Source organism: Diachasmimorpha longicaudata, chromosome 3 (assembly GCF_034640455.1).
Source record: "Diachasmimorpha longicaudata isolate KC_UGA_2023 chromosome 3, iyDiaLong2, whole genome shotgun sequence".
In the NCBI taxonomy this organism is placed as follows: domain Eukaryota; kingdom Metazoa; phylum Arthropoda; class Insecta; order Hymenoptera; family Braconidae; genus Diachasmimorpha; species Diachasmimorpha longicaudata.
This window is the reverse complement of record NC_087227.1, coordinates 11497541-11521619: the sequence shown is the minus strand read 5'-3', so window position 1 is coordinate 11521619 and position 24079 is coordinate 11497541. Positions and strand designations below refer to the sequence as shown.

General features: G+C 40.9%; 1 protein-coding gene and 2 non-coding genes across 4 annotated transcripts in view; 2 read left to right on the top strand and 1 right to left on the bottom strand.

Annotated features, from left to right (window-relative positions):
- The first annotated feature begins 6741 nt into the window (after window positions 1-6741).
- On the top strand, window positions 6742-6815 carry Trnai-aau (transfer RNA isoleucine (anticodon AAU)). The gene has a single exon. It is a non-coding gene; the product is annotated as a tRNA-Ile (tRNA).
- A 10093-nt stretch (window positions 6816-16908) lies between these two features.
- Window positions 16909-16982, bottom strand: Trnai-aau (transfer RNA isoleucine (anticodon AAU)). Its single transcript has one exon. It is a non-coding gene; the product is annotated as a tRNA-Ile (tRNA).
- A 5255-nt stretch (window positions 16983-22237) lies between these two features.
- Window positions 22238-24079, top strand: part of LOC135160444 (protein gustavus) — an 87474-nt gene continuing 85632 nt past the window's right edge. The window contains exon 1 of one of the 2 annotated variants that reach the window (XM_064116977.1): window positions 22238-23372. In XM_064116977.1, the coding sequence (XP_063973047.1) occupies window positions 22933-23372 (440 nt within the window). In that variant the 5' untranslated portion in view covers window positions 22238-22932. The remainder of the gene's footprint in view (window positions 23373-24079) is intronic. The other variant, XM_064116978.1, reaches the window with a different exon arrangement.

Here is a 24079-nt window from a genome sequence, read left to right as displayed (position 1 = left end):
TGTCACATATTCGAGCATTTCCTTTGAACCTCAACCTCTCTACACCCTCTTCACCCTCCGTATCCTCCAGATGTAACTCCATTTAGGTCAGACACAACGTGAGTACAGTGCAGTCAATGTGAGAAAGTCGACTGGTAATCTATTCAAGTTAGACGATGCGAGAGCAAATCAGACTTAAATGCGAAACACGAGTCGATACTCATAATTAGCACCGGCGTACGTAATTACTTCGGCATTTGCAATTAGTCGCAGTACCTTGTGTCTATACATTTAGGAAAAATGTCATTATCGTAGTGGATATTACGTAAACGTTGTGACACATCTATTTCGGCAGTTTATGGAAAATGAGAGAGGTTTTTGTAATGACCAGATGGTTGGAAAGTTTTTGTGGTGATTTGTTTTCAGAACTTTTTGATGAAAATGGCTTTCTATGCAGCCCTCGGGGGAAATATTTTTCCCCTGCGCTTAATGGAAAATGTTTTCATAAATAACTATCGATAGATTGGCTGATAATGGCTGCTGTCAACCCGAGGTTAATGACAGGCTGTTCTCAATTGTTGATTAAGTTGGTTTCTCTATTAACAAATAGAAATTTTTCAAAGGATTTCCTGCTGAATATATTTTCATCATTGATCACCAATAATTCACCAACTCCAAAATCACACCCTTTACGATTAAATTCTTCAACCTCAACCTAATCAAATTTCCAATTCAAATTCCCTCTTCCAATAATTAATGCAATCAGACATCTCCCTCGACGTGTGATACAACGTGTTTCAATTACTAGTTATCAACAGGTTCTTTGATAACAACTGCTTCCACAATCTGAATAGCGAATTAAACTCTTCTTCTACGCTGATAACTCAATTTTCCTAGAATACCGCGATTTATCGAAGAATCATCCCCATCCATTAAATATTCAATCCCCTACCCTTCCAAACAGACCATTTCCCCTCTTCTCACCCCAATTTCTATCAATTACGTCCGCTCATTCAGCAGTTGAATCGACAAGAACAGTTTTCACGAATGTTTGAGGTTCCGTGTCACGTTCTCGCCTCCAGTACTGCCCCACCTTGCTTTTCAAACCTACAACCTACATCCTCCCCGTCGCGCACCCCCTTATTGCTTGGAAACGGTGAGGTCGCCTCGTTACCTCGTTGCTATACTCTCGGAATTGCCTAACGAATCGTGAAGCTCGAAGCGTACCTTGCGCTTCGCAGGACAGCCGAAAGTTTTGGCCCTCTTGGCTTTCCCCCCTCAGGCCCTTTTCCACTCCCTCTTTTATCCCTAAAACAGACTTATCTGATAATTGAACCAACAACAAAATCAATTCAGCCTGATCCCTGGTGATTAATACTTGTCCCTCCTAGAAAGTTTAAAACCCCCGGGCTTGCCAGCTGATCGTTAGTCTCGTCCGAATAAAATTATCTCGTTTGTCAAATTTAATTCACGATGCAAGCCGGTAAAATAGAGTGTTGGCAGTCATCTGCATTACCGATGCCCAAGTATATATTTTTTTTTTGTAGAATTTTCTTTACTCGCGGCATATTCTTTTCCCACTTTTTACTCACAACTTTTCTCGCGCATTCCCGAGAGAGATGATAGCAGCTGAAAAATGCTGTGGGGTTGAGAATTAAAGGGGTAAAAAGCCAGTGAATTAACATGCCAACTCCTTAGTTGTGTGTCGGTATGATGAAAATAAAAGCGAATGAAAGGAGGAAAAGAAATGCCTGGGGAGAGCTTCTCATTCTTTCTCATTGCAATGCCAAAGGCGTGTCAAATGCCTGGAGTTAATAACACGTTTTCTCTTGTTGCAGGTAAGAATTGAAGTCTACAAGTGGTGGCGAAGGGGGTAATAACCGCTCTTGTATCTCTGTCTCAATTGAGGTAATGTAATTGATTGGCGATGGAGAGGGGGGGATAATTAATGGGGCATTCTCTCCGATAATTGAGCCAAGTAATTTTGTTCTACCACAATGATTGAATTTTTATCCCCTTATACTCTGGGGGGATTTTTGCGATATGTGATGGAGTGGTAGGCGAGAGCAAGTTTTTTTTTTTCACCCAGTTGTTTTACCATTTTACCACGCGCTTTTTTCACTGTTATCGACGGCGGTAAATCGATAAGGGGGAGAGAGTTACGGGGAATGGCGAGCGGTGGCGCCAGCTACTTGCTATGCGAATTTTCTCTTTCATCCTTTGCGGTCTTTCTATCGCTAGTGTTTTCCCTCTCGCGTAACCTTAATTGCCACGTGAGTTATCGACCCCGTGTGTCTACTACACATCTGCATTGTCGACGGTCGTTGATGTGAACTTCGTGTCACTCATTTAATTGCTAAACTTGGAAATGTATCTGGGGAAAACTCGCACAAGTTTCAGTGTCTTCTGTGACCATTTTCAGTTTTCTGGGATATGCTGGGTAAATATGAGTTTCTAGTTTTGGAAATAGTCAAGTTTGAGGGGTCTTTTGAATGTTTGGGTATGAGTTTGATAATGAAGAGGGTTTCATAGTTTTCTTGATTAGATTTCAGGGGGAGGTGAATTAACTGCGAGCCTGGAAGTAATACTAATTTATGGGACAGTCGGATTGACTTTATTTTTCAAATATTGATGTAAAATTTACGGGAATTTCATTTTGGAGTTCTGACGTCGTTGGGATTCCCATGGGAATTCGATTATTTTTACGACTGGGGAGAACAGCCAGCGAAAAATCAATATGACGATCTATTTCGCCCCCGTAATTGTCCAGTGCCACCCGGAGCAAATAGGTTCAGTAGAAATTACCGAGCGCTTTGGTAATTCTGTTGTATTTTTGCCTTTCGGGGACAATTACCGTAATTCCCAATGAAATTTACCGACTGCTTATGGTACCAGTTATCTAGCTGTTCGAGAGAATTCCCTAATTATTAGATAATGTTTCTCAATACATGAGAAAATTTTACTCGCTTGGAACATCGGCCCACCCAGAACGTAAAACCGAATGTATCAAAGTATTAGAACCCCTCGTATGGGGAATAAGTGCATCGGGACATTGGGATGTGCCCAGCGTCCACGTGTACTCAACTTGCCACGCTTACCAAGTTGGGGGCATCGCCCTGGGGGACATGTACATGTAACCCCTCCGAAATCCGGCTGTTTCTGGCCGTGTGCCTCTTCATCTCATCTGTATCTGACGCGTATTCCGACCATGTGCGACTCAGCTGTGCGGTAAATCCCAAAATTATTGTGCGTCTGGCATATTCGATCGTGACCCCCTTGCATATACCCCCTCGGACTTTTTTCAGTTCGGAAGTCAAACGTACTCCAAAAATTTACTTTTTCATTCCCTTTTCCGTGGGAATTCGGGAAGTGCAGGTGTTCCTCGAAAAAGCCCTATCCGAATCAAATGAAAATCATAAATTATTTCGTTGGTTGCAATTTTCATTAGGAAAAAAATGGAGTGGGTCTTCATTATGTTTATCGTCTTACTTTGCACATAATCCAGCTTCTGATTGAGAAAAAAAGAAGATCTCAGAGTTTATAAGTCCGAACAAAACCACGAAACCGCCTTAATTAAACTTTATCCAAAAAGTTGAAACTCTTTCGCCCCCTCGCGCCGCGAGTTTGTTAATTACTTGCACTGGGCTTCCTATGAACTACTAAAATTAACAATTTCTTATGAAACTTTTCCCAGTCCCTCAAAAATAAAGAAAACCTTCCGCTCTCTTTATGGCGCATCAAAGTGTGCGCTAACGAAATAAAAATTTTCTGCGTAAAAACAACGGTTTGGAGTCACATGTATCAACTGGCACGTACGAGAATCGTAAATAAACGCACGGCTAAGTAAAAAAAAATCCGTAAAATGAAGAAAGAAAAAAAAAACATGAAATCCACCCACACATAAAGACGCGAAATAAGTGTCTTGCGAACTTTCGAGTCTTTCTTTACGACCCTACGGGTCGACTGTGCGTAAATACACCCGGGGATACGAGATGGAGAAGGAAAAACCGGTGGTGTTCATGTGCAGCTCACGGTTGTTTGGTAATAAAAATAGCCTTCACGTGCCATATGCGATGGTAAAAGTCCATCGGCCCACATGGCACCCACGTCCTCTTCACACTGTTTTTTTACGTTACTTCACCTTTTGATGCCTCCCTCAGGAGACATGTAGAAAGTCTTAGAGATGTGACTTCTTTCCATTTTCCATGATCTTTTGGGCGAGCTTCCACGGGACTCCTAATGATTCATTGACAATATTTGTCTGCAATATCCTACGAGGAGCCAACTCCACAACCAAAAATCTCAAAAGTCTCTAAAGTACTTTGGAAACATGGGCATGCACTGGCCTCTTCCACAACTCAATTAGATAGTGTCAAATCATAATTACGAAAGTCTCTCCACGAGAGCCAAAATTTTGTTATTCCATTAATTTGAATAATCATCACTCCTCTGGTACAAGCCGAAAAAAAAGTGAATCAGAAAATGTAGAACATGAATAATTTCCCCATGGAAATGCTAACAGGATTCATCTTTTCATTCCACCTCTCTGATGTTTATTTCTCCGGTCCTTCTTTTTTTCACTATAGCAAATGTACTTTTGCATTTGAAAATACGATGCACACGTCGGAATGAATACACACCGATGTTACCTCGCATTTCCTCATTGAGATTTATGTCAGTTGAAACTGCGATAGTCCATCTAATTTTCAAGCCATTCGCACTCGCTTACTCCTCCCCCGGGTATAGTTCGACCAAAAAATCCCTATAACGCCAAGGAGATAGAACCACACGGAGAGAGAAATTCACTAAAAATTACTTTACGCTGAATATGTCTCTCCATGTCTGGCTGAGAATTTTCAAAATTTTATGTCAATTTTTCACGGTAGTCACGGATCCAAAAAATCAGTTTATATTTTTAAGGCGTGCTTGATATACCAAATTGTGCAGCACATTTGGATGTTAAACTTTTGTACGTGAAAATGAACCCCTATTTTCATTATCCAATTTGAGATGCAATTGCACGTTTCAAGTTAACGAATGTATTTTGTGTAATTGTATTTGAGTCATGCAAATTCTCTAATTGACACTTTGATAATGGGATGCGCGAGCCAATTGCATTTTCAGGAGTCGAAAGTTTAAGTTCCAAAAAGCTATTACAGACGTTGCAAGTACTTTTGTTGCATTTGAATATACGCGAAGAGGGAAATTGGGAAAATTGTTGTGCTTCGGAATAAAAAAAAAATCATGATACGTCAGGTTTCCCTCAGATTCATCGAAAAATTTCATCCCCATTCCACAGATGGAAAAATTTTCTTTATGATATTCTAGCCATGAGTTTTCTTCCTACAAGAAAACATGCACTTCTTGAAAACTTTTTTTTCTATCAATGTACAAGTCTCTCCTGGAAATTCCACCTGAACTCCAGAATAATGGGAAAAAAGTAGAGGACGTTCTCTTCACTACTTCGGTCCAAATGAACTTGGTTATGAGTTTTACCTCCTTTCTGCTGCATTAAAGCAATGTTTCGTTACCGTAACTTCATAGTAAACTCTCCGAGATGGCGTCGACACGCAGGTAGATTTAGAAAGCTCGAGCTCTCTTACGGAGAAGCTCCAATTAAGTTGCAGGGTCATGACGCGAGAATGCACTCACGACAGTCCACCCCGTATATCGTTGGACGAATGCTATCCGTTTCCAAGTAGCATACACTCAAACAGGGACTACCTGAGCACACCTTACCCCTCCCCACGCCCCCTGGAATCCACTAATTCACCTCATTCTAACGTTTCACGTGTGTATACCGACAACACTGATGGCAGTCAACTCACAACATTTTCCATTTTCCGGGTTAACTCGGGTTACCGTAAGCCCCAACTTCCCTCCAGAAATTCAATTTTGGAGAATGCGAGCTCTAGTGACTAGTTTTTAACTCACCTGGAATAAATATGTTCCTCAAGGTGAGGAGTATCTCAGTACATTGCACCGTTGACTATTTTCCTGAATTGTCCACACGAGGAAAACATTCGGGAAAAATTACACTGGGTAAAAATCTATTTTCCTTCGCAATAAAATCAGTCAATGTAGTCCTCCAGCCTCCATACACATCCCTGTCCCTCTTCATCCCCTGTCCCTCCTCGAAAAACCCAGCATATATCCGCAGTTCGTTCACCAGGTACTTCTCTATATACGCTTTCACGTATATACTCAGCGCGGTTTATACCGGAGCACGCGTTATTTTTTTAATTACCCGACTGACAATAGAATCGATATCTCGTTAGCGGCTTTTCCGTTTCCATTTTCTTCACTGCACCGCGGAGAGGACCAATGGCTAGTGAATTAATCGACAGGTGGTGAGGGAAGGGGGGACAGGGGTACTTCCTTCGTGGAATAATCGTCAGTGAATATTGCGGGAATGAAAAAAAAAGATTAATTAAATCTCGTCGAATCCGCGCTCTTTAGCATATTTGATTAAAAGAACAGGTAATTTGAGCGTAGCGGACATTATTAGGGATTTCCTCGGAAATTTTCATCGAATTGACGACAACTCATTATTGGATAATCATAGGTTTCCTCATGTGATTGGTTCAGATGAAATTTAGGGTGGGGCATGACCTAGAAAATTTCAACTTTAATTTACGGAGGCTATTCTTATCTAGACTTTATTATATAATTTATTTTTCCTCGTGGAATTTTTAATTTTGATACATTGTTTCATTCACGTCGCATTTTACACTGTTTAATGAAGACGCCAACCATAACATTGGCTCTTTAGCTCAGTTGGTTAGAGCGTCGTGCTAATAACGCGAAGGTCGCGGGTTCGATCCCCTCAAGAGCCATTCTTTTTTTTTTTTTTTTACGAACCCTAATAAATTTATTGAAACAACCGTCTCGACGATCAACCCCTAGGGAAACTCTCAGGGTAGATTCCCAAGATGTAGACCCGTTATTCACAATTTTGGAAGTGACGTCGTCATCTGCTCGACTCCACCAAAATTAGTAGATGGAAAAACCAAACGACTTCCATGCTTCCATTCCATAGCAAGAGCAAATAGGAAAACAAAGCGAGTACAAACGAAAGGATATTTAGCCTTGAAATGAAAAAACGTAACGGTCATTCGCCCGGTGAGGTGAAGAAAAGTTGGCAGTGTAGCCAGGGCAACTGACCGGAGCCAAGGAGAGACGTTAAGCCCAGCATCCCAGAGATCGTCGATTCCCGCCCGGTGTGCGCCCGACGAACCGGTCGTTCTCCTTCTGCTCTTCATTCGCGTCTTTTTTTACCCTTCATGGATAGATATATATATAAGTATAGTTGGTGAGTTTATCCTTCGGAGGGCAGTTGCCGTGGCCAATAGCCGTGAAGAGTCAAGACCAGTCCCGGAAAATTAGCCACTCACCGTGCCAATACTTTCACGAAAGCCACTGAAAACTTTGATCTTAACTTTGCCTTTTCACGCAAATATCCCTAAGTTTCCCATTTTTTTTTTCGGAGTTTGGTAATGAAATTGAGTGAACTCCCCTGGATCACTCATTTCACCATGATATCGGATACCTTACGATATCGGTAATATTTTTGATGCCGATGATACTGATAATGAAAACAATCCTTAGAACAAGTTAATTTCAGCCAGTCTGAAAAAATATAGACTGAATTGAGGGTCAAATGATATTAACTGGATTTTCCACTGGTGGATTTTATTTCCTCGACTCGCAATACCAGTCCCGTAAAATTGAAAGACCTTATAATAAGAACTCTCGCAATTGAAAGACGATATTATTTTCTGCTGTATTTTTTTCTATACACCGTCGATTTCAACCATCACAGTATCGCTCACCTACGCATTTTGTGTTCTGCAAAGAGCCACCAGCAGTGAAAAAGTAGAAAAGTCTCTTCGAGTTGTAAAACTTCTCTCTACTACTGACAACAAACCTGCGAAGTCTGTCAAGGTTCTTTCATATTACTTTTGAAAGGAGACAAGGGAGAAATGTAACATCCCAGAAGGACTTCTTCATGGAAAAAAGAATGCTCCTAACTTTGGTATACCGTCCAACGAGCCAACAACTACGGATACTCATTGAATTTATGTCGTTGTCGTTTCTTACTGGGATTTTTATTCACTCAGAATTTTCACTTCTGTGATCTGTCTAAATGAGTAACTCAGTTTGTTGAAACTGCAGTACAAAACACTACGGAAAATGGAGACCAGCAGCTGTTTTTATTATTGAAAGCTCGATGAAGAGGATAAAAAAACTTCGCCGAACTTTAACCTTTGACAGATAACAATTCTAATTTAATAAATCACCTTTTATTATTGAATTTTCGTGGATTTGTTAAACGATCCTTGTGAAAATCCAACGTGAGATGGTTGTGCTCATGACAATCTCGTTATTGGCTCCATATTCAGCAAAACATCTGCTCTTATTCCACTTCTCATGGAAGACAAGACATTGCCCATTAAAAATATGAAGAATGAAATATGGCAAACTTACATCAAGAAATTTCAATGAATTCATTCCACCAGGAAGTCGTTAAGCAACGCAGAAAAAAAGCGGTCATTCAGGGTGAAATTTCCCTGGCCGATATTCCAGAATTAAAATCGACGATCCGCCATTAACGAGCCGCTCACCTCTCCAGAATATCGACCATTAACCTCTCTATCGTCACACTTTATATCACCTTTTTTTTTCTCCCTCACGTTTTTACCTCATGCAGTTACTGTCAAATACACCACATTGACGCCATCTCCAGCTGATATATGTAGCCACCTTGTCCACGGGAAAAATATAACGATCGATATGGCACGCGCAACGTTGCAACAAAGTACAGCAAAATGGTTTAATAAAAGGCAAGAAGAAAAAATAATCGACGACACACTTTGGCTCTTTAACTCTGGTACCACCTCCCTCGCCCTGACCAACCCCGGTCCCCCTTTCACCCCGTATTATACAAACAATTATGCTCTTTTCTTCGTTCATTTTCCTTTCATTTAATAGCCACCACACGTATACACACTTTTCCGACTGGCGACCACTTGTAGGGGGAGAAGATTTAACGGTTAAGTACAGATAATGGATGTTGATGCACGCTTCCTCGTGTACTTAACTTTTTTCTTTCCCTCCATTTTCGCTCTCATTTTTCCCTCCCCCTGGTTTTATTTTCCTCCGTTCCCCGTTATTTTTTTGTTATTCTGCCTCTTGCGGAGGAGATACCTCTCGGTTTTATTTTTGTTACCACGAGTGATTTTATACTGAGAGTTTTTAGGAGGGAGGAGACCGAGGCAGCGACGGACTCGTTTTTCATTGTGACGGGGAGAGAAGAAACACGCGTTTTGATATCCCAGCTCGTTACAGTAACAAAGAGAGCTTTTTTGAGAGACGTTTCAGAGGTCCTGTAAGTTTCCAAGATTCTCGGGACTTGATTGGTGAGGGTGGGGGTGGTGGGTGAAGGCAGATATTGTGGACTTCCATTAGATTTTACTCGATTGGAAAATAATATCTGATTTTCTCCACAGTGATTTTTGCCTGAATTTTCCTACAAAGATTCTGGATTTTTTTTTCATCGTGTGTGTGTGTGTGATGCGATACCCTCATAAATGGAAATTTGATTTTTCTTGAATTCCATAAAAGCGATAAGAAAAATCGTTTAAATCTCACCAGAATCGTGACGTGAACGGTTGAAAATGTTGCAATAATGTTCCCCAGCCCAGAAACACACAATTCGCACGTTCCTCTCCGGCCACGCTAGGTACACCCTCGCTCCTCTCCTCACCCCACTCCGAAACTACTTATGTGTACAGAGTATATAAACCATAACGTGCAGGCTACCCTTATCTGTAGAGCATCAGTGGAGCTGCAGTCCAAAGGGGTTAAACCCTACTAGTTTCTACACCCCCTAGCCCCCTGCCCTCCTTTTGCCCCTCGTCAAGCCCAGACGAATCCCGTCAGACTCACGCGAACAGAGACCGCCGATTTTAAGGCCTTTCGTACACGCGAGGAATCGTAAAATATCCCACAACGAACAGTCGGAAATCTCTTTCAAAAAATTTACTTGCAAAACACGCGATTTTCGCTTCAAACACGTTTTTGTTCATTATTTTTTGGGGTAAATATCGCCGGTGAATGAATTGATGACATGAGATGTCTAGCTAATTATGGGTAACACAGTTGCGAGGGAGAATTTATTGAGTCGAAATTAAAAAATCATTACGAATGACCTATTGGTTGATTTGCTTTTTATAATAATTTTATTATTTGATAAATTGAAGTCAGTCCTTCTGATTGAATTCATCCCCGCCAACTGTCGATTGGCCGTGTAGACTGAACTTTCCTCAACTTTATGAATAAAGGAAAATATCGGGGGCAATGCAGCACGTGGGAAATTATTGTTGAACTTTATGCCATCAGAATTTGCACACGAGTCTAGTCTGTCCAATGACTTCTATGCACCTCCCCTTCCCCTCCGGAACGCAGAGGGGCTGATAAACCCTCGTGTCCTCCTTGCCTACAATGAAATGAAATAGAGAAAAAAAATATTCCCAGCCGAATGCACCCTCAGTCTTTCATTACACATTGGGGAGGAGTCCGTCAATATTGCTGTATATAAACCAGTGCAATGTGCCGGTTGGACAACAACAACAATTGTTCTCTCACACTCCCAACTGTTGTCATATTGTGGGATTTGTTGACATGACCTACGGGAAATGATGTGGAAGTATAATAGAAATACAACACCAAGTTTAATAAAAATTTTGTCTCCGGTGTTCTGGTAAGGAATTATGGGTCTGAAATTGTTTAACTCACGATAAATCGTCCTCTGCACAAAAAAAAACTCAGGCCAAACACTGTTAATCACTTGACAAAAAATAATGACCACCACTTGGTAGAACACTGATAAAATTCCCCAATGTATTAAACTTGTTTTTGACCTTTCGCATTGAATAGCCACCTCAATGGTAATAATTAAAGTTGACCGTGTACTGAACTTTTTTTTTCTATCCCCAATTCACAGTGAAAATCAGAAAAGAGGATTTACAAGCGGCTCGTTGGCAGCCAACAGCGAGTGGGCATGAGGGGATTTTGGAAAAAGAAAAATTGCATCGTTTTTTTACTCCCACCCAACCCCCCTGGGAGAGAGGCCTCGGCTTTCCATGTCGAGTGTGGCAATCGCAATTGAAAATACATCCCCCACTTCATCTCTCTCAATCCTGTTGGCTTTTTTATTCTGTTGTTGTTGAATATTTCGAACTCATTTGCAATTTACTGTTTGCAAGACGTGATTTACAATTGAAATATTTGAATACTGATTTTTCATCAAAACAAAACGGAAAATTGAATTGGAAAATAAATTCACCAGAACCAACATTTGCAATGAAAACGCAAAGATTGTGGAAATATTTGCATTAAAAAAATACGTCATATTTAGAGTTGAGAAAGGGGTCTTATGTGATATTTTGGACGTGAACTCTGAGTGAAAAATTATGAGACGGATATCCGTTGGAAATCGTTGGAAGAATCAAGACTATCTCTGCTCCTCATGGCACATGGAATTTTGAGAATTCAGCTCACGTGCGTAGTGAGCTTTACAATAGCGATGCTTGTGTCTCAGCTCGTTATAGACAGTGTCCATGTGTACGGATTGGTGATCGGGCCATTGCCAAAGAGGATATATGGCTGGTCGAGTGTAACACCGTTGGATATAGGCTCGTCCACTGAAGTTGTGGGTGTGCCTCCCTTCGCTTCACCAACTCGAGTGGATGACGAGGGTACATAGCTGGATACATACACACGTATCTCATTTCCTCGTCTCTCATCGATGGATTGGATGAGACGGATTTAGGTGTGGGATCCAAGGGGTTAGGTAAAGTCGAACGACTAGAGTGAGCCCAAGTGGTTATGTGCTACGGTCGTTTCAGACCCCAAACCCTCGGTCGTTTCTGGGCAAAAGCCTTCGGCGGAACTCTGGAACGTGCTATGAGTACCATTTTGGCTCGATTCCTACCCAGAAACTAGGCCTTCGTTGTGCTTCGAAGGCTAAACCAAAATTGAGAACGGCTGAGTGGGGTGAAGTGAGATTTGCATGCGATAATGGAAAATTGAAACGATCCAATATTTAATTTACTGTTGTTTTTTTACTTCCAAATCATAGCTGGGATTTTTTTCCTCCTTCGTGGAAAGAAAATTCGGTAATAATTACGCCAGGGGTACGGTAAAATTCATCATTTTAACGGAGTCAGACAAAAAACCCGGAAATATCGCCGGCCCGGTCCATTCCATAATCAAAATTATCTTAAACTTTGCCAGATAAACTTTCGATTAGATTCGCTATGAAAAATAAGAGATGAACACATTTCAGCTGACAAAATGAAGCGAAGGGAGAGTGGTAATGCGACTTTAAATCACCATCAACCCCTCTTTATTTTTCTTACAGCTTCTCCTCCCCCCCAACCCTCGAAATCCTTAGCGTGGACCGACCAACAAACAGAACGCGACTGAAGAATGGCAGACAAAAGAGGAGACGATAGACAGAAAAGACAAGAAGAAAGTCTTGGACGGTTCGGGCTTTCGTTGAAGAATGAAAAGAACTCCGCGGAGTACAGAACGACCGTGGAAGGAACGAGTGAATTGGGTAGGGGAAGAAATGGATGGCGAATACCGCTCGTTGGATTTGCATTTTGATAAGAAATCTCGTGAAAAGTTCCGTCCCTATCCGGAAAATAGGAAATCTTTCCGCGACTCACAGTGGCTCCTTTTCTTCTAACGTCCTCACCCCCCGCTTCATCCCCCCCTACCCCATTTTATTCTTACTTCATTACACGGGATTAGTTCCTTCGACCTGTCCTGGCTTTCTGTCTCGGCCGGGAAAACTTTTTTTTTTATTCTTTTGTCTTTAGATAAGGAAAAAAAGAGCCGTAATTAAGAACCGTAGAGAGGGGGGACCCCTCGGGAATATGATAAAATTTTTCTTAAACAAGAGATAGGGGTGGCTTTGTTTGGAGAGTTTGAGGAGAGGGTGATCTGGAATGTTTGATAGTTCGAGGTAATTTTCTGAAGAAGTCCATTATAATTTTTTCACAACTTTATATTTTTTTTTTGCTTTCAAACGGACGCACGACATCCGACCTCACGACATAAAATGGCGTATGTCATGCAACGATAATAAAAAAAAACACATACTTCCATTACAGCTCTGCCCCATTGTCAGTGGTAGAATAGATGAATTCCAATCGTTTAAAATCCTCAAGCACCCCGTCAACCAATTAAACCCCGTATCGAATCAAAATTTCTGTCCAACCCTTCAGGCCGAGGGATGGCGCGTCAACGTTTCGGTAAAAAGGAAAGGAAAAAAAATACGGAAAAAATAAATACATGTGTCGGATGAGTGAAAGGGGGTAGCGTGCCAGGGCCAGCTGGGCCAGTCGAGATAGTGGGGTTGGCTTTTCATGGGGACAACAATTGCAATGCCAGCGGTCCTACATGTACGGTATTTCATTTTGCCTCAGCCAAAGCACTCCGCATTATCTACGCACGCGTCGGATACACGATACGCAATCAATGGTTAAATATCGGGGTTGAGGGAGGGGGAGGAGCAGCACACAGACGTATGACATTTGTACAGGGGTCGTAAGTACGTCAGCCCTTCTGATGGGTAATCTACATTTACCCCGTCAGCGAGATTCATCTTGTTGTTCCCTATAAACAACTCGTAAATGACTTTTTTCTTTTATTCAAAAGAACTTTTTCATTTCATGTGAATAAATGATTTTTCTACGTGTTTTCTGATGAAACTTTTTTATGGGCCAGTCTTGCGAACATATTTCAAACTCCTGAACATGTCTGAAGTCATCAAGGCAGTTCTTTACCCTCTGCGGTTCACCCTTGCGTCATCATAATTTTTTTTTTTCTCTCACTAAATGAACGATTTTACAATTCTCATTTTTTGTCGGAAGACAATCAGAACGAACATTTTCAGTTTATTGAGGACTCGCGATACCGTTGCATTGAAGACGAATGCACGATGGTTAACGAGCGACTGGGAATAATCGAGATTTATCGATGTGGAAATGTATCGTCTGTAACAGCGATATATAGTATGAGAAATGTATGTGTTTCATAGAGCTGTAAATCCGTAACCGATTGCTGGCAATGCTCAGGAGTAACCCCGTGGTCACTCCGGAGCCCGTGTCCCTTGTGCTGGAGCTCGCGAAAGAGCCGGGGCTAGTTGTTGAGGGTTCATAAAATTTTCACGAGGTCGTGAAAAAGATACAGGATCAAATGTCGACAGTGGCAGGAGAGTCGAGGGGATGAAATGTTGTTATTTCTTTCGTAAATGATCGTTGGAGTTATATTTAAACTCACTGAATGATTCATAGAGTCATTTCATCGGCGCTCTCTGAATCGAATACCAAAATTGAGGAAAAAAATAAAATTCGGAATAAAACCGAATAACTGAACTTTACATAACTTTTATAGAATCATTTTTCACGAAGGCCTTGGACGATTTTAATTCATGTGTTACAATAGTTTTTAATACCTAGACGGTGACTTCTTATTGGTCTATGAGAGGATCATGGAGAAAAGCACCTGTCACCCATCGTATCTTATTTTTCCGTTTTTTTACATTCGTTTCGGCCCATAATTTTCCGTTCACTTTCATTGAAAGGAAAAAAACGTCTCGCGAAACAATGTAATGAGTTTCGCAGCTTAGCCCTGGAATATCTGAACCTCTTGAGAATTTCCAGTTTGCACTCACCTCCATCACAAAAGGGAAAAACAACGGAAAAAAAGTATCACATAAAAATAAAAATCCTTGACAACGAAAATGACACCTTGGGCTTTACGATCCTCTTCAGTTCGTGAACATTTTTTTTTCTCTCCGTCTTCTCCTACTCTTATTTTATTTTTCTCAGTTGGTGTTATGTTAGATTCGTTTTCAAGAGTTTTTCCAAGACCCTGTGTCTCGCTTTTCTGCTTTTGTTTCTTTCAATCGCCTTTCGATGGAGATTTATGGGACGAGGAGGGACACTATTGGTCGGGGAAGAACAGCGCAGAAGCACCAGTCCTCTTATGTTACACTGGATAAAAGCGTTGATGAGGGAGAACCAAATAACGAAATGGCAACAGAAATTTTTTACAATTTTCGGTAATTGGATTGTGCCATTTAATTCCCATTTTGGTTAGCTGAAAATCTTGCTGATTATTCATTTACCCCATTAGTCATCATTAGACTTCACAGAAAGGTGGACATCCTGATGTTAATCATAATTGTAATATTGAAGTCTTCCTCAGACCACCCAGAGATGGTCGGCCTGGATAAATACGCTTCTGGAAAACCAATTTCTTCTCCGAAGAAAATCATTTCTCGGCTAAAATATATTTTTCTCTGGGCGTAAATTTCCTTCAAATCGACCAGACTTTCCTCTCTACTGGATGAAAATGTCATTTCTCCGGAGCAGAAGAATAAAATTCTCCCCGAATTTCCTTCATTTTTACCTCGGAAACTCGCGGTTGTTTCGATTCTTTTCACATTTTCGCCCTTTCGTTTTCTTAATGGTATAGTCAGGTACGATTTTCCGTAGCAAGCGGGTAGTGCACACGATGAGGCTCTTAAATATTCAATCCACAACCGCCGTTGAATCTCTTCTTGTGGGTCCACTTCTTACTCCAACGACAGAAAGAGGAGAAAAAGAATCACGAGAGAAGAAAAGAAGGGAGAGAGAGAATGAGAAAAAGAGGAAAAACGAATAACTCCGAGGCTATAGCATACAGAGGAGTGGGTGGGGTTTGGAGTGACGATGGCGTTTTTCTTTGATTCGTCTCTTGCACACATACAAGAAGAAAATTCAGGATGTACACTTCATCGGGGTTTTCAGTACGTGTCGGAAAAATGCTTTCCGCCCACTGGTCCAGGGATTTTTATCGGTGGAAAATAAAACGTCTTGGCTCGTTTTGTGGTGATTGAAGAATATCGATCGAATTCGCTTGTGGATTCTTGGATTCAATGAAATTTATCATTCATCATGAAATTTTAAGAGGAAGGTGCTACTTCCTACTGAAAATCATGTAATTTCCGTGAGCACTACGGACAATAATTTTTCTGTCTCTTCATTAACTAAATTACTGTTTGAAAAATTAATTCGAAGGCCTACATTGGATTTGAGATAGAATGTTCCACAATGTCCATCATTCAAGCAACGATTACTGGGAATTTACGATTGACCAGACATGAAGATGAAGGATCATTCCGAAGTTTCGAGTAAATAACTCCGATGATGAAATGAGAGGAAGGTAGTGCAGCATAACTATTATTGCAGAAACATCTCAACGGAGATCTTTCCATTCCTCACAATATCTGTGCATTATAGCTCACCTTTGTTTGTAAAAAATATTTTAAATTTTTGTTAAAGGTGTTGTGTCATTTAAGTGAACTTCAATTCTCCTTAAAAGAACATTTAACTAACTATATATTCGCATTATCATTCGGTAAAGGGCTGATTCTTGGAAATTACAACTCTAGGAAATTCAAAATTGAATATGATATTCCAACGAATATAAAACAGGAAGGGTGGGCTTGTGGGTACACTCCACTTTGGTCTATATAACCTTCTCCTTCTCCTCCAGCAGCTTCATAAATCTTTCATCGAACGATTCTTTAGCAGCGTCCATTTTCAGTGGGGAGAATCCTCGTTTGCACAATTGTGAATTTCCAGGTGAAATTTCCCCTCTTTCGCTGCATTAAATTATTTGTTCTCCGGGAATGAAGATGGATTGAACGTAAGAGGATGAATTTTCAGGGGAACTATCGCAGGATTTGTTTTCTTATTCATTGGAAATTTTGGAAATCAATTGAGGGATATTGCAAACAAGAAATAACTCTAGAAATCCAAAACAAATTTTTTTCACGTTAATATTGTTTGAAAAAAAAGAAAAAAAAATTGGCTCCTGGGGGGATCGAACCCACGACCTTCGCGTTATTAGCACGACGCTCTAACCAACTGAGCTAAGGAGCCATATATGTAGAAGCGCTCTCACTTTCCTCCTTATATTCTGCCGAAACACATGACGATAAAAATGTCCAAATCACAATTTTATTTAACAAAAAAAATTGCAAAATCCCCATAAAAATTTAAAAATTGAACCATTTGCAAAAATAAAAATTCTGAAGCTTACCCTCCCTGGCTCCACGTAATTTCCACATCTCCCGAGAACTTTTTAGAGTGACGTAGAAAAAATCGGAGAAGCGCGCTTGGCATTCGAAATTGTCAGCCTACTTCCTTTATCTGTTTTATTCAACTTCGATGCAAATGAGTGCCTACCATTTGTCGCTGTAATCGAGTGAGTTCTCCTCAGTTGTAGTAGAAAAAGACCACAATGGGTCATAATATCGATCCCTCACCCAGTGTGCAAAGTGGAGCAGTCTTGAGGTAGAAGTAACATGAATAAATTTCAAGTGGAAACTCTTTACAAACTTGGAGAAATTATGGATGAAGAAAGAATTGTTATATCAGAATGGGATAGAAAGATTTCCTATCAATTGATCAATATGGCTACCCTGAAACGGGACACGTTTTTCAATGACTTTGATCGACGATAATAATGTATATGAATACTTCGGGTTAATTACTTCGTTAATAATTCAGAGGGATTTTTAAGCCCTTCAGACTTTTCCACTTCAAGCGCAATTACTCGGAAATTTTCATGTTACTTTCGACACATATGAATCGAAACCTTGTAATTCCGGAGATATTCCCAAAAGGTAGTAATTCCATCACTCCATTTTCCATCGTCAGCTGTTAAACTTCCCGTTCAACTAGATAAAAAAAAACGAAGCGATGAAATATATCCACCGTTTCATGCTAATAAAGTAGAGGATGTTCTCTCAAACTGTTGGAGTGGTGAGATATTTTAATATCATCTTGCTACTCTTCTTCTTCCTCTCTTTTTTAATAACGCCTCTGACCTCCTCCTGTTCCTCCCAACCAACTCCACCGGTACATTCACAAGTTTCCAGTGGATTAAATTCGAAATTGGCTGGGGATATCTCGCCTCAACGTTTCCATAGATAATAAACTATCGGAATAATCTCGAAAACTTGCAGATCGCGATGGTATCGCATCGAACATAATTACTCAACAGCCAATAAATTTTCAATGGAGGTAAAAATACCATCGACAATTGAATATTATGCAAGAAATGATATTAGCGTCAATCATTTTACAATGAAGTCTATCCAGCCATTTGGATGAATTGAATTTTTTCAGGGAGACGTGTTGCCACCAACGGTGATTATCAGGTGGGAAATAAAAGTTGCGTTTAAAGGTCTTCATTGTGTTTTCGCAATTGGCATGATGTCATTGAAAAAGAATATGTTTGATTCCGATGTTGGTGGCAATGGGAATTTTTATTTTTATTGCTGGAGCATATTAACAGCATAATTTTTTACAACCGAGGGACTGGCATTTTTATCCATTACTCCTCTCCGCGAATTTATTAATTAATTTATATGAGGTACTATAGAGACTCGAAAACTGCCACAAAATAAAATAAGTTCCCATGGAAAAAATCATTCGCTTGAAAAAGAGTAGAAATGTAATTTTTCAAATTCCTCAAGTTTTCATCTCCAGAGAGCACATTGAACTCTGAAACTACGTTCGCTACATATTTCGAAATATCTCCTTCTCAACTCCATCATCCAACTCGTCACGTCTATTCCCAACTTCATCTCTCTCTCTGTACATTGCAATTTTCATTTTGGAGGTGTATTTCACCAATTGCAATATGTAAGGACAATCATCTCTGGAGTCTCCTCGACGTCGTCACCTGTCGATTTTTCAGTGCACAACCCCTTGGCTTCTCTCAAATACACCTGTCTAGTGCAGACTTTTCGATTACCCCGAAAATACGTGGAGAAGTTTGATTTCTCCATCCGTTGCGTATTGAAAAAAAATCACAATTCTGAAGTCATAAAAAAATACTGTCTAGATACCAAGTAACAAATGTTGAAAGTGGAGAAATGATATTCTTTTGAATTTAAGTCATCGCTGTAGTTCCCTTAACCGTTCATTCTAAAGAGGTTCCATCCTCTTTAATGGAATATTTTCATTTGACAAAGAATGTTGTGCAATACAACGAGATGTTGTCTCTCAGTACACGTTCAACTGGCCCCTTTCAGATAACCTTGAAACATCGTACATATATTTTTTCCCTCGAACTCATCCTCGTGACCTTCTTTGGTATCTCTCCAATTCTTAACCAAATTAGGAATAATATATCTGTTACACTTGAAGTTGTGCAACTGTAACAAGAGACATACAACTCCGTGATAATGTCTGAGCAAATGAATCCATTCACCGCTTGATGTCTACATAATTTGTCCTTTCAAATGACTCGAATTAATTACGGCGACTTAATTCAGAGGTGAATCGCACTAATGTGGAATGGAATTGTTGCCCAAAATAGAACTACTTAATTACGAATTATTATTCCTAATTCCTGTAGGTCTCGAGGATTGTGGGAGTTCTACGAAGGCATTCACCAAATGTCATGAACAATTTCTAAAATCGTGGATGATAATATGCTGAACAATTCTGTCAGAAGACTCTTAGGTGCAAATATTTTTTAACTTGAGGATTGACGTTCAAATTACTCTAATTACTGAAGTGACCGAATTACGAGGCGAATCTGCTAAATAATGAAACACTCATGGAGAACGGAAGTTCTTGATTGGAAATTTTAATTGTTAATCTCCCTCAAATTCGATAGTCCCTTCTATTTTCATCCAGTATCATGCATATCTTACATTTTTAATATTGATGGCGGATCAATTCAATTGAATGTATTGGAAAAGTGAATAAAAACTCGACATTTCTCCGTCCTCCAGTATCATTTATGTCCTCGCATAAATAAGAATACGCTTGGCATTGCAGTTCCACGAGATCGATTCGGTTCCAAATACACTCAGCCCATATATATTGACTATTCCATTATATCTCAAAGAGCTCATCAAACGAAATTGGATGGAACCCCAATATTTCCAATGGGTTCTAACTTCCTCGGTGATATTCAAAATAGATTCCATAACTGTTTAAGCCACTTACCTATCTCATAAGGCTTCCAAGGCTTTCAGGGCATTGCTCGGCAATAATTAAGCAATTTTCTCGATGAAAAATGTAATTAATGTAGCTTCGAAAATTGTCAGATCTGTACCATCAAAGCATCTCCGCCAATCCGTCCGGATTTCCTCCAGCAGTACGTCCTCCCTCTCAATACCAAACATCATCGACCTAATCTGCAATCTCCTGGCACCTCCATTAATTAATCTCGAGCTTGACAATTAATCTCCCTTCCAGCTAAATCCGAAATATTATGATTCATCCTACAAGAAAGTTTGAGGCCCTTGCAAGATAGTTCCTCACTGTCGTATACTGCAAGACCAGCGCTAAGACTCGAAAAACTATAAAACATCCCCTATAGTTTGATAACAGTTATACCCCATCTAGGTACAACCACCCTCTCCTTCGAGTAAAGCCCACGTTTCTCGTGCTACCACGGCAGTTGTGCCTGAAGTATATAATGGTGGGTTGTACAGGGAGTCGGTGATGGTGCAGCAGCTCGACGTCGGGGCGTTGAGAGCGCACCGGCAGCAATGAAGAGCCCCCCGACGTAAAGGTTCCCTCATATCTTTGGGGATCTTGCATGCAAGTGTCCTCTAGGGGGTGAGAAAAGCACGCGCCGATCAATAGGGGTAGGTAGGTGGTGGCGCGCATGACATTCAGCGGCAGCCAATCGTTCACTGCTAAAGGCGTCACGACGCGCCCAAAACGCCCTCGTCAGGTGGGGTATATCACCGCCAGAGACCAGGGATGAATAGCAAGTTTTCTTGTGCCCTGTTCTGTTGTGTAGTTTTATTTTCATTGACATTTCTTTGAATGTTGCGGCGGTATTGGATTCATTGGTCGCTGAAAATTCGAGGTCGATTGTGAAATCGATTATTTGGCAAATTAATCAGAAGCTCGTGGATTTCGGAGAAAATGATGAAGACAGTTATCATTAAATCAAGACAACCATATTTTCTCCACGTTCTCTCCCTATCATTTACATCGTCGTCAACATTTCCTACAAGTCTCCCCTCCCCTTTAAACTCAACTGCTAACGTAAACCACCCCCAGCTCACGACTATTCAACAAGATCTCAATGTTATCATAGACGGAGTCGAAAATTAAATTCCCCTCGTGTTTGTGAAAGTCCAAGTGACTGAAGATATCAGCGAGAATACCCAGAAAATTCACCATCCAAATATTCCAGCGAAATTAAATCATCACTCTCTCTACAACTAGTACAGCCTTCTTCCGACCAAATCATTCTCCGATGAATATAACCCACGAAGAAAGAAAGAAAACAAGTTCCGTCGATCAACGTCTGACAAGCAACACAACAGTCAATGCCCCGATACCTCGAGGTCAAGGATGGCCATTGGTCTGCAACTTTATATTTCCCCTCCCTTTAGTTGATTCACCTGCAGGGTCGACAAAACAGGTGCAGGCGTAACGACCTTCGTGAACATTCACCTCTTCAATGCTCATGAAATAAAATTTCATGAAAACAAAAGCACTGAAACAGGAGGCTAAACCCCCATTAATACGGGCTTATCGAATTACAAATACCGGGACAATCGAGTGATTTATTGTTCCGAGTGGATCATCGAGTCGGATTTTCACATTCCGGTGACAGCTGTTAAGTATCGAATCTCATCCTTTGGATTCCGATTGCTGATCTGCATAACTCACGGCAACCACTTCAAATTTGAAGTTGCTGGGGTAGAATTACACCCGAAATTTACCTACAGCTACCTAGAACTCCATATCTTACACTTACCCAGGATGAGAATTATCGGAAAATTTATAATGTCTGCATGACGTCAACCCTGGATTTACCTGTTACCTTGGCCGAGGCTGGAAAATACCTAGGTATTAATAGTGACAATCGTGTAAATTGAATGAGCCAGCTGAGGTACTGCCCTCACCGCGATCCCCCAGGTCGAAAGAAATTCAGCAAAGTCCAATAAAATAATGAAAAGCCTTATCAACACTACCAGCTGCTGACCCCTGGAATCATCGAGTCACCGAAAATATTGTGGAAATGGAAGTAGCAGGGCCTCTAGACATACACCATCACCCCTATCTGGTAAAACTGCGCCGACTCGCAGTTCAAAATTTGTGGCGCGCCGTATCACCGGTGGGTATGCTCCACCGTTCGTTCGTTCGTTGGCTCGCTCGGGGGTGGAAGTGTGCGACGTAAGCCGGTGTGGTTCGAAGGGAGAGGCGTCGTCATCCCCCGAGCGCTAAGGAAATACAAACGTTATCGTATCAACCAGTGAGACCGCGCCTTTAACAGTTTACCTATTGAATTCTCATTGTTATCGTCATCCTACAACAACAACAACAACAACAATACTTGCTCCAAGCTATAGACATTGATCCCAGTGCCTAACGAAGTACTTGTTTAAGTCATTAAAACGTTAATTATCAAGTTGTTAAACAAGTGACGGAAGGAGAATACAACTTTCGAAGACATTGAATCAGCTTGATGAAGTGATACCCCGGGGCCCTCGTGTGTCAATAATACCAGTTGGATAATTAGGCAACACGTTTGTATTGACCTCCCCGAAACGTACTTCACCGCATGACGTTAGCTTGACGAGAGGTTTGTTAGACCCTCGGGAAATTAATTCATGGTATGTGCCCATGAAGCACGTATATCTTGTCCAAGTGTCATCAATTCAGTGGGTAGTTGCTGTCAAAGTGACTTGAAACTTCAGTTAGTGGTGCACAGCAAGCAGTGGATCGGCAACTCAAGTGTCGTTAACTTTTCCCAAATTCTTGAGTTAATGTACAAGTTAGACTAAGTGATTTTCGACAAATAGCTGCGGCCACATGTCGTAGCTGACAATGTCGCCGTGACATGTTACCTCGTAGCCACTTTTGGCGCGATTGCAACCTCTTCCCCGAAGAGGCATCGTTCATACGTCATTATCAACAACGCATTAGCTTGTCACTTCACCTCAATCATTCCTTGTCGAATGGTTATCGTTTTGTGCCGGCGGTGCAAGTGAAGCACAATAACCCGCTGCCCTATGTCGTTTGGTGGAGAACACCTGATTCCCTTCATCAGGTACAAGTGCAGCAGTATCACCAATATCTGCCTCACCATCATCATCAGCAGAATTATCCGCGGCGGAGGAGGGCCCAGCGGAATCGACGCTATCGGCCGCATCGGAGGAGATTTCGTAGACGAGAATCATTCAATATCGGAGAGGAGAATCAGGCATCATCATCATCATCATCGTACCTGACTCAACGCCTCGATTATCATCGTCAAGTGCAACGTGGAATGGAAACTAGGTGAGTGTTAGTTTACTACGTTAATTTCGTGATAATCAACCTATAACAGGAATGTCCTCTTGGATGACACGATAAGCGCGGACATCACTCTGTTCTGCAAGCTTTTGTGGTCATAAACCTCTTCTACCTTCTCATTGCCAAGCTTTAGGTAATTGGACCACTATATTCTCGTGTGTTTTAATATTCTCAACGTTAACAATTAACACAGAGTAATCCCACATTACTTCCTTAATTTAATTTCAACATTGGAATTAAGAAAGTTTCAACGCTGCATTCGGTTACAAACATTTCGGGTACGGGCGCACGTGCATTTATCCTGATGACACAAATTGCAAACTCAAAAGTAATTTCACTTCAAAATAACATGCGTCATGCTTTTTTACTTAAACAAAAGGTTAATTTCAACATCTCATCGAGGTCATCGCCAATCTCTCTTTCTCTCCTTCCTCTTTAAAAAAAAGCGCTGAGTGATTGAATGAAATAAGAATTTGAACGAAGAAAAGAGACAAAAACACCTAATTACCGATTGTGCCTGCGGGGGGTATCAAGTGGGTGGAATACAACGACAAGTAGAAAAAAAGAGGGGAACAACTTATAGGAAGGGGAGGGGGAGGGGGAGGGCGATATTGGCCTTCAATTACTCTCGATTCAATCGTTGCCATCGACACGGCATCGAGTCACGCACTGCGATTATGCGAGTCGTCGAT